This window comes from Ylistrum balloti, unplaced genomic scaffold (assembly GCF_031769215.1).
Source record: "Ylistrum balloti isolate Yb309-2 unplaced genomic scaffold, AGI_CSIRO_Ybal_v1 Utg370392, whole genome shotgun sequence".
Lineage (NCBI taxonomy): Eukaryota > Metazoa > Mollusca > Bivalvia > Pectinida > Pectinidae > Ylistrum > Ylistrum balloti.
The window spans coordinates 943,328-954,376 of record NW_026782271.1 but is presented as its reverse complement, the minus strand read 5'-3'; the positions used below and the strand labels follow the sequence as shown (position 1 = coordinate 954,376).

The following is an 11,049-nucleotide window of genomic DNA, read 5'->3' as shown; positions in this document are numbered from 1 at the left end:
TAAAAAAAATGTCCATTTCATCAATGATTGCTATTGAGAACAATTATATATCATTTTGAGAAGTTATAATAACACAGCCAGTAATAGAAATTTATGTGTGATGTCCAGTTACTGAATAGAAACTCTTACAACACAGCCTGTATTTATGTGTGAGGTACAGTCACCAAAAAAAAAAAAAAAAAAACCACAGCCAGCAATAGAAATTGGTGTGACATTTCAATAACTATTCTGTCACCTTTATCAGAAAAATGGCCAGTATGAAGTGTGTTGAGGTATAAAATGTATGACATGGTGACAAATTCACAATACTTTTCTTCTGTAATATAATCTTAAGTACACCAAGGTGGAAAGTAGTGTGAGGTGATGGTGATAAAATTATAGTTTGAAGGGTTGAATTCCTTATGTGCCTTGGGTACTAACAATGTACTATTCCATGAAAGTTAATATTCTACAGTTTGTTTAAAACCTTATCATAGACTAATTGGCCCCCTCATCTCTGTTCACTACCAACTAGCTGCAGCTGTCCGCTCAACTGGGAGATAATCTGCCTCCTTCAGTTTCCATGTTTTTTCTGCTATTCACAGAGTCAGACCCTAAATATCCTTCCTATTTCTACAACATATGGTTCATTGCATTGTTGCACCCAATTTTAAATACATATTCTGTGAATATCTTTCGGTGTTTCATTCTTAGGACGGACAATGGTATTATGGAGCTCATTATGGGGTTTCATGGGAGTTGCAATGCCAATGCCATAATTTCCGACCATTCTTTTTGTAGGGAATGATAACTTGTCATTTTATTCTTTACTTTGAGGGTTCTGCTCTTGGACATTTCTTTCATTTCCTCAAGTCGTAGGATCCTCCTCTGGTTTGCCTACTCCGGATGTCTACATGTTGTTATGGTGCCTTGGATCAGATTCTATTGTTTTTATCCTGTTATTCTGTGAAAGGTGTATTATATCTATTGACCAAAGTCTGTACAATGTTTACCCCCTGATGTAGGGGTCATAAGTTTTCTCTATAGACCAGTACTTTGACTGCCATGCTAAAAAAGGACATGTTTCATTAATATCTTCATGCTTTTGTTGGTGGTATTAACGACAGTGTTTTGTGTAGTTAAATCCTTCCTTGACTCTTTCCAATATGTCATCGATGTGTCGTTTCCACAGACTAGGCTTTCATTCTTCAGGGGTCGTCACTATAACCTTTTCCTCCAAATTTTCCATAAACAAGTTGACAATGATCAGAGCCACTGACTGCTCATGGCTGCAGCATTGCTGATAGATGGTGTTGCAAAAGTGAAAAATGTTTTAAGTACAAATTCCAGTAACTTCATAATTTTTTATATCTATCTAGCTCTAGGCAAATTTGAATCAAGGTTTTTTTGATGGGCATGTCGGTTAAAAATGACACTTTGGTATCATATGAACATGGGTTTGCAGTGTATACAGGTGTTTGTATCATTTAGGTAATATAGGAGTTATTTTTAAGGTGTCAAATTTTTGCTATATTTGAGGGTTGACTAAAATGGAGAAAAATAGATGGAGATAGTAATGATACCGAATTCCGTTCAAAAATTTCATCAGAGTTTTGGTAAAAAACTAAAATCTAAAACAAAAAAACCCAACTTTACAGTATTTCAATATGAAGTTCAGTTTAATGCATGAATTTTTTTATTGTGCATTATTAAATAACACCTCCTAAGAGATGATATGGTTTCGTTATATTTGTCAATAAATGTTGAGGAGTTCACATTACTGTATATTTGTTTATCGCTGGGCTTTATTTTCACATTGTCCCAGTTTGGGATATAGTTCACTAATATGCAGCTTCGTGATTGTCTATGAACTGGTGTACATGTATACATGCATCACATTTTTCTGAGATTTTTATTCACTGTAGAAATGTTCATTGGCCGTTTAATTTAATTGATCATGGATAAAGCGAAATTAAATTCCCTGTGAATGTTACCAACTATACAGATAATATAGGCTATTGAAACAAAGGAAAAGGTACAAAGAAGTACAATATCAATTAGAGGAATTGAACAAGTTACCACACATAGAGTGCTTCAAGAGAATATGTATTCCACTCTCTGACATGCTGGGAATCAAGAGAACATCATTAATGTAATGAAAATACAACCATACCAAGACAAACAAAATTAACTGTTCAAGCTTGATATATCAATCAGAATGAATTCCTATTTGCCTTTATTTCATTAATAGTTAGAAACTTACACAATCCTCCCACAACAATAGATGTTTTGTATCGTCACTTTTAATTGGCTATAGAGCTGCTAATAAACCAATTTAAGGATTAACTTGAATGTTAAATAGGTAGCCATGATGCATAATTGAATTCTACAAATTTTGTTATTTACATTATCATGATATGTATGTTTTTTTATTTTCCAACCAAATGTTTTAGTTAAGTACTGACTGTCTGTTTTGTTGCTTACATGGACAGATGAAGGGAAGTGAACCTCGTGCAAATAAAAGTGTATCTTTTCAGCTAGCACAAAAGCATACAACCCACTTCTTTCATCTGGGAATGACTAGTTTTGTTACGGTAAAGTGTAGTTGAAATGTAAATACCTGATATATACCTCCGTGAAAAGAGAAATATATACCTCCGTGAAAAGAGATATACCTCCGTGAAAAGAGAAATATATACCTCCGTGAAAAGAGAAATATATACCTCTGTGAAAACAGAAATATATACCTCTGTGAAAAGAGAAATATCAGTGGAACTTCTGTTTTGTGTCGACACCATCTACGAAGGATGATGACCTGATACAATACTCCTATCAAATAGATATGACAAAACACTAGATTACTCACCACTCGAAAAAAACATTTATGAAGATGTAAACATACTTCTCAACTTTTTAACATATAGGCATAAATAAAAGTTGTGTATACCCTCCAGTTAAGAAATAACACTTGTAGATGACATCTTTTTGTTGATTTAAATGAAAGCTAAGAAATCTCTGAATATAAGAAGAGATTAACAAATACATGCACACTTACTGAAAATACCAGAATTGGGGAAAATCCACAGTCCTCCATTGGGAGGGCTGGCATGTATGCGTATAAAATTTTGACATCCAATTATCTTTTCATATTCAACATTGCTACTCATATGTAGGATACAACTTACTTAGGTAATATATGCACATGCTGAAACTTTATTCTTTGAAATAAAACCTCTATAATTGATTTATCACTCCTACGATGAAGATACAGTTAACAGGACTTGATCGTTACAGATATAGACATATAGATTATATGGACAATCCCAGGTATATGAAGTGGCACTTCTGCTCCTTAAGGAATGTATACTTAGCACTTGCAAAACATATTGTTCTCTCTCTGCTCAGATTTCATTCATTTTGTCTGTTGTATGCCTGCTCTTTTAGGAGTGTATACTTTGTATTGGTAAGACACATTGTTCTCTCTCTGCTGCGTCCTGTCCAAAATGATTGACCTAAATTTAAAAAAAAAAATAAGAAAAAAAAAAAAAAATAAATAAAACAGTTTAACAGATACAAACCATCAATAATACACCAAACTAAAGAAACATTCATGCATCTTAAACATTTCCCTAATAAACGGTATACACAACAATCCATTAGTGAGTGTAGGCATCTATGAGGTCCCTGTTGTCATGTTTGTTTGCAAGTTTCACAGTGTAGATGTTCAGTCTCCTTTGGCAAGAAACATATTTAGATATTTCATTTTTCATAATAAAGAACCCTGTTTGCTTTTTTTCTTGGCATATTGGTAAAAAATATATCAGCAAGACATAACTTTATTATTTGCATGGATCATGAACATTTCAATGACACGAGGAGTACCAAGAGTTAAAAAAAAAAACAAACGAAAAAAAAGAGACGAATCTGTATATTTGAACTCAAGATTATACAGAATAACGTTTGTGCAATACAAAGTTTGTACTCCTTAGTATGCTTCGTGACTTCATTGTTGTTGACCCTGTTCTTATTTCAGAACATGGCATTACTTGCTTGGATTAATCAATATTTATGTGTTATGTGGAGGTGATGAAGCAGAAAACGCCTATCCTTCAGCAATACCTGGTTACCTTCTCCTTGTATCTTTTCAGGAGTCTCCTAGTAAATCTTACCTGAACGTTACCAGGCACAACCATAGGGGGAAAACTCAGTTTCTTAACCCTGACAATATTGTATTTAGAGGTATTTTGTTCATGAAATATATTTATCAATAGGAAGATACACAGCACCTTACTTCAAAATTGTACATCAACACAAGATAAATTTACTAACAGATCCTCGTCATAGGAATCTTCAAATAAGGGAAAGAAGGTGTCGGCTTGGTGCTGTCCGTATATGTGGGTTAGGTAAACATGTTCACAGCAGGGATGAGAAATGGCGTCCTGTAAAATAGATATATATATATATAATTGCTGCTCTATTCATTAGATAAACAATACTAAACTTACTCCAATTATGTCAGAGCTTCAACAGATTATGGCCATATTCCAACTCTCTATAGGCAGATTTGTTATGTCTGCTTATAGTTAAGTTTTTAAATGATTTTGTTAAATTTTGTTTCTAAAGAAGATTGGCTATGTTGAATATCATTATATTATAGTTAATATGATTTCAAACAATATTGTTCAACATTATTTATTTATTCAATGTACCTTTTTTGGGACATCAGTTGGAAAGGAGAAATCAATTATATTGTGACCGTGCATCTACATCATTCTTGTTTTTGGGGAATCAATATAAATAACTCTTCTCCCATGGACAGTTCCACATCCTTTTATTTTGTTGGTTCTTCTATACAATCTTTTCTAACATGTGGTCTCTCTGTATTTCCAATCTCAACTTCCTCTCCGTGACTCTGTATCCGGACTCTCTCTCAAAGCTCCCCCCTTATCTTATCTATCTCATCTAATATATCAATAGTCTAAATGTCATTCCTTTCAGTTCTATTCTCTGATTCTATTGGTCAGTTCTATACTGAGGAGGTGGGCCTAACCTATCTCAATGAAGTCTTGTTTCAGATGCCCACTCCCTTTCTAAGGTTCCAGATTTTACCTTTCTACCAATTACACCAAATGGACCTTACATCCACACACCATTGTCCAGCAACCCTCACACCAATATCATCACACTCCTCACTCTCTTTGAAATCCAGCCACAGTGTGTGGTCTGGTCATCGCTTTACTCACTATATCTCTTTCAAATATCTTTTTGATTACTTTCTTCTCTGATCTAACAAACTGTCCATTTCTCACCCGTCACAATATCATACCACATTGAACTCTTTGAAACAGATAAAAAATGTACAAAAGACACACACCCTCAACCTCACAAAAAAAAGAAACAAGATATAAACCTTACTGAAAAAATTTGAAAAACCAAATTAGATTTTTTGGTTGTTAATTTTTGCTATTTTACTTTTTTCAGCAATTTTGTGGCAATAGATATTTTCGTGAGTCTGACAGTCTTTGATTGCATTCTGAAGTAAACAGGCATGTAACCAAGTTATTGTGTGCATAGACGGGATGGAAGGGGTACTCAGATATTCAGAATTCAGTGATGAAGTATCTGTAAGAGTTCGGAAAGCGAAGCCTCACAAATCTTAGAATGAAATGAGGATCAGCTTATTTGTGATGTTTTACATGTTGCAATAATATGTACACAACCATGTAAAGAAAGTAAAAATGATAATGGGCAAGTATTTGTTTAAAGTATCACTGTACTGCGTAGAGAGTTCAAAGATTTTTTTATGCTTACTTCTCATAACATAGATTGTCATGTGTTTGATGACTGATGACATGGCAAAGATTCAAAGAACGCTCCCTAATGACTTTTCATAGTTTTGTCAACATCAGAATATCTTTCCTGTGGTCAGTTTGGTCGAGACCGAGAGAGAGAGAGAGAGAGAGAGAGAGAGAGAGAGAGAGAGAGAGAGAGAGAGAGAGAGAGAGAGAGAGAGAGAGAGAGAGAGAGAGAGAGAGAGAGAGAGAGAGAGAGAGAGAGAGAGAGAGAGAGGGGGGGGGGGGGGGGGGGGGGGGAGAAATTATGGAAGTACCCTATTTAGGCAATTCGAAATTAGATTGCCTAAATACTGAACATTAATCATGTGATATTTATCACTTGACAACAAAACTTGGGGCCCGATGTCCGATTCTGGCAGCAGCGACACTATAGGTAAATTGGAAAAAGACAAACCTCTCCATTTTGTATTTTGTAGAACACATATAATACATTGTAATTTTACCTATCTAGATCTACTGAATTTCTACAAGGGAAATATTATGTATTTTTATGTAAAGTTGAGGTGTACGATTTGTATAAGAACATAAGTAGATAATTATGTAAATTTTTTATAAGATAATATCAAATGAAATCCTATCTTGTGTTTTATATCCATACTACGGCCCGGGTCTAAATTTCAAAGGTGGCCCTCATCATTTTGACATGGAAGCGTCATATGTTTGGTTCTATCTCTTCTGTGATCTGCATTCTACACACATCTGACATCAGTCAAAGTTTTAAATGTCACATGACCAGTATTGACTACTCACCGTATATACGTACTGGCCTCCTAATATCCAGACAGCTTCAACTTGGTCTTTTAATGATGTTTCCACGTACTGAAGAGCTTCGTCAAGGGAAGGAACTATTTTGTGTATAAATTTATCACTCTGAAGTTCCTTACTGAAACGGAGAAACGTAATGTAACCAATAATGTATCACAATTACTAACAGAAGCGGAGGGAACTGGCAATCAAACTACAAGAAAACAAACATAAAGTAGAATAATAATAAAAAAAAACCATGATTCTCAGTTCTTGTTTTTTCCCCCAGAAACACTCTGCTTCTTCAACTTACCAGCCCTGGGGAAGCTTATTGGTTTTTTTCTGTCTGTACCGCCAGTATCAGTGAAACAGAAGCATTTGCATTAAATTCTGTACAAAAAGAAACATTAGCACTGCGGTGTATTTCCACACTTGCACAAAATTTGTTATTTTTGCCCAATGATCAATAAATTTTGTCTCAAATTTCAGAAGGGCATTATTTTTTTCGTCAATCTTTAATCCACTTTTCATATTCGTTTTATTGAAGAAAGGACGAATGTGTCGCGAGTAAATGAAATGTTTACCTTGGATTTCTGCTGATGACAATATTGAAAACGTCCCGTGTTTTCCCTTCGTGACTAGCACACTGCCACGTGACTCGGCCTCGTATGTTAACACATTTTCTGTCTGTAACATGTTGAGGCATTGTATTAAAGCCCCAATATACGTAACATTCACCAAAAATTTAATGTAGAATCACACATAATTATTGAGATATTCTCTGAAATGTAGTTAAAATTAAGTTATTCAAACAATAGTTACCATGACTTTGTGCATAAAGTATCGATATATGAACAGTTGAAACTCGTTATTTGTAAACACACCTCCATTTTAAACACGCCGCCATCGAAATTACGATTGTTGCCGAACCACGTCGGAAAGTTCATGACCTGTCTCGCGAGAGTTGGGGTTTCTACTTATAGAGGAAGCACATGCAGATATGTCTAAAGTAAGTTTTTGTTTACAAACATTGTCTGCGAAGTCTTGTCGTAGACTTGAGGTATTCCTGTGATAAACATTCAGTTTTTGGGAAATTATTAGAAGAAATAATTAGTTTAGAAACGATACGACGCACAATTATAACGTAAGAATTCAGAACTGGCCTGATGTATGATTGGGAAAAAAGGACGCGACTGGTGAACGTCTGTACTGTGTCTGCCATGTTTACACACGCGGAATATGCGCATGCGCAATGTCATCGCTACGAGCGGTAATGTATGAATTATTGTGGGTCCGACATTGTTTATTTTCCGATTTTTTTCAATTTCTATTGAAATTGAAAACAGTCAGTTTTATTTTATTTAGTTAAAGGAAAGTATTTGTTTTGTTACATATATTACGGGGAAAATAAGACAAAGTTTGTTTTTATAGTGATTTTTACGTATATAGGGGCTTTAAAAGGTGATGTAAATATGGTGAAGTAGATAGGACCACTACACGGGAAGTAAAGACAAGACGTAATAACATATACAATGTATAGGAAATTCATTTAACAATTAATCATAACGTAGTTAGCAACTCGATAAAAACAAGTATCATACATGGTTATAGGAAAATATGAAAACTTGCCATTCACGTGAAACATGTAATAGATGGCAATGAATATGTGAAACTTGAGGCAACATGTGTCAGTGAGTATGTAAAACATGGTGATGAGTACCACTGATTTAGTGAATTTGCGAAATGAGTAACATCAGCTGTCACTAAATATATTAAACATGTGACAACAGGTACAATTTTATCTATAGAATTTTAGTATATTCATACCTACCTGGCGATGAGGTCCTCGCTGTTAAATCCATGAAATATCGATATTCGTTTCTGCAAAAAATGAGATTAAAAAAAACTTAAAGCAACATGTTTTTCTAAAACGTACAACTGTAACTCACTGTTAATTCAGGGTTATTGCGGTATTGATAAGAAACGGTTACATAATCCCTATATAATAACTATGTATATTATAACTTGTAGTACATCACAAATGAACATTTTTAGCCCTGTTTTGGACCACAGCGCTAAATCACGTCATGTACTTAAGACTGTTTTCTTGTCTAATCATCTAATCGACGAAACTATACTGGTACTATACTAGCTAGAAACAGAAGCTCCAACTGAGAGAATTGTGGTCTCCAGAATAGAAAGCAATCTATGAAAACCCTACATTCATCTTTTACCAAAGTTGATGGAAACTGCTCCAATCACGAGACAAATCCTCCAGGTTGAAGTTATTGATATCTACCGTAACGTGCGTGTCACATTTTAATTAGTTCATTGTTACTGAGAGTTTTTCGGAAACGAGAAAATTGATTGAATCAGGGGCTAGGATATCTCGCCATCAAAATATTGACATCTTTGTCGATCACTTTTGATTTTCTCTGTCGTATCCTAGATTTACCAAAAATAGGCACTGTAGCATCACTGACGAGTCCTTAAAAGACGAAACAGCTGTATGATGCAGCATCACTGACGAGTCCATAAAAGACGAAACAGCTGTATGATGCAGCATCACTGACGAGTCCTTAAAAGACGAAACAGCTGTATGATGCAGCATCACTGACGAGTCCATAAAAGACGAAACAGCTGTATGATGCAGCATCACTGACGAGTCCATAAAAGACGAAACAGCTGTATGATGCAGCATCACTGACGAGTCCATAAAAGACGAAACATATGATGCAGCATCACTGACGAGTCCATAAAAGACGAAACAGCTGTATGATGCAGCATCACTGACGAGTCCTTAAAAGACGAAACAGCTGTATGATGCAGCATCACTGACGAGTCCTTAAAAGACGAAATAGCTGTATGATGCAGCATCACTGACGAGTCCATAAAAGACGAAACAGCTGTATGATGCAGCATTATTCAGTATATCGTTCTATTGTATCTATTTCTTAATTTGTAATAAACGTGTACAAATTCTACAACATTCAAACCAGGTCAGGGAATGTCCCTACTAATCAGACGTACTTATCACTGCTAATGTTCACCGAATTTATTGTCAAAATCAAAAACTTAAGGTACACGTAATCCAATTTGTGGCCTTAGTTAACGCTTACAGCAAACGCTCGCGTTCATCACTAGACAGGACCGTAATTCATTGATATCAACAATATCAGTCTTCAAGTTCTGATCTCGTAGCTATCCCTGAGTCTAAAGACCCTTAGATTCACATGAAGGGGAGATAAGCTTGTAGACAAATCCTGCGAGGTAAGCCACTCTACTCCTTCACCATTACAGTTGTTTCCATGGCGATCTCTCCTGTATAGTACAGTCGAGGGTCCGGAATAAAAAAATTGTGCAGTGTTATGCTGTCAGTTATAGGATGTAATACTATCAGTTAGATTATATAATATTATCAGTGTTACTTACTTCAGTCTTGGCCAAGGTAGCATGTTTTCGAAGCCGATTCCTCTGTTTGAAGCACACATAGCTGCCATTATATTAAAGTTCATGTTGTCTTTGTACATGCAGATATAACTTCCTTTCCATTAGCGTAGGGATACACTTTAATATAGTAAGTAAGCAACATCTATTCTGTGTCACACACCTGTGACTTTGACAGGTAAACTATCCTATCTGACTAAGTAGGTAATGTCTATATATAACTGAATCAGATGCGTCGCTGTCGTCCACCTGTTACTAACAGTTATCTCAATGACATCCAAATCAATATTTCTATTGTAAAATTATATTGGTTTTGATATTGATCTCTTACGGTGTTAAGTATATAATTATTACTGGATTGATATTCTCATCTGATTTAAGAAACAACAAAGCTGTTTGAACTTGATCAGATCACGCACAAGGCAACCGGAAAATGTCGGTTTGGCGTCTGAGTTAGAGTAAAATAATAAAAAAGAAATAAAATAACTAATAGATTAAAAAAAATAATAATACAAAAAAAAGAAGAAGAGGAGGAGAAGGAGAGGGTGGGGAGAGGGGGGAGTGGGGGTGGGGGTGGGGGGGGGGGGGGGGTGGGGGGGGGGAACAGAATATATACATGACATCATGAAACCACAATTATTTTCTAATATTCCAATCAGATATCGGCGTCACCTATGGTTTTAAATAAACATGTTGATCTTGGTTATGCTGTTTTTATAGTGTTGTTTCAGTGCTTGTACAGTAATTACAATGTTGTATTGTGTTTAAAATGCGATCTCTAACTTTCAAGTCAGCTTCAACCAAGAGATAAAACACTATTAATGATCCGCATGGGAAGAAAGGTTGTACTAGTTATCTCCCTTTAAACATATTTCACTGTTAGCTGTTACTATGGAATCAAATTGGGTAAATACCTGTCATGTTCGTGAGTGGAAAACGATATAATATTGCATATAATTCTTTGATTTTCTAATGTCTTTTATTTGGGGTTTAATTTTTCATAACAACTATGCTTATACTAGAC

The 11,049-nt window shown here is 35.2% G+C and overlaps 1 protein-coding gene across 1 annotated transcript; it reads right to left on the bottom strand.

Moving 5' to 3' along the window:
* Positions 1-3,391: 3,391 nt before the first annotated feature.
* On the bottom strand, positions 3,392-10,093 carry LOC132554337 (dihydrofolate reductase-like). The gene is made up of 6 exons (XM_060218643.1): positions 10,011-10,093; positions 8,410-8,459; positions 7,163-7,265; positions 6,585-6,717; positions 4,309-4,418; positions 3,392-3,491 (listed from the first exon to the last, which is right to left on the bottom strand). The coding sequence occupies exons 1-6, from the start codon at positions 10,091-10,093 to the stop codon at positions 3,392-3,394; spliced, it is 579 nt and encodes a 192-aa protein (XP_060074626.1).
* Between the last annotated feature and the right edge of the window lie 956 nt (positions 10,094-11,049).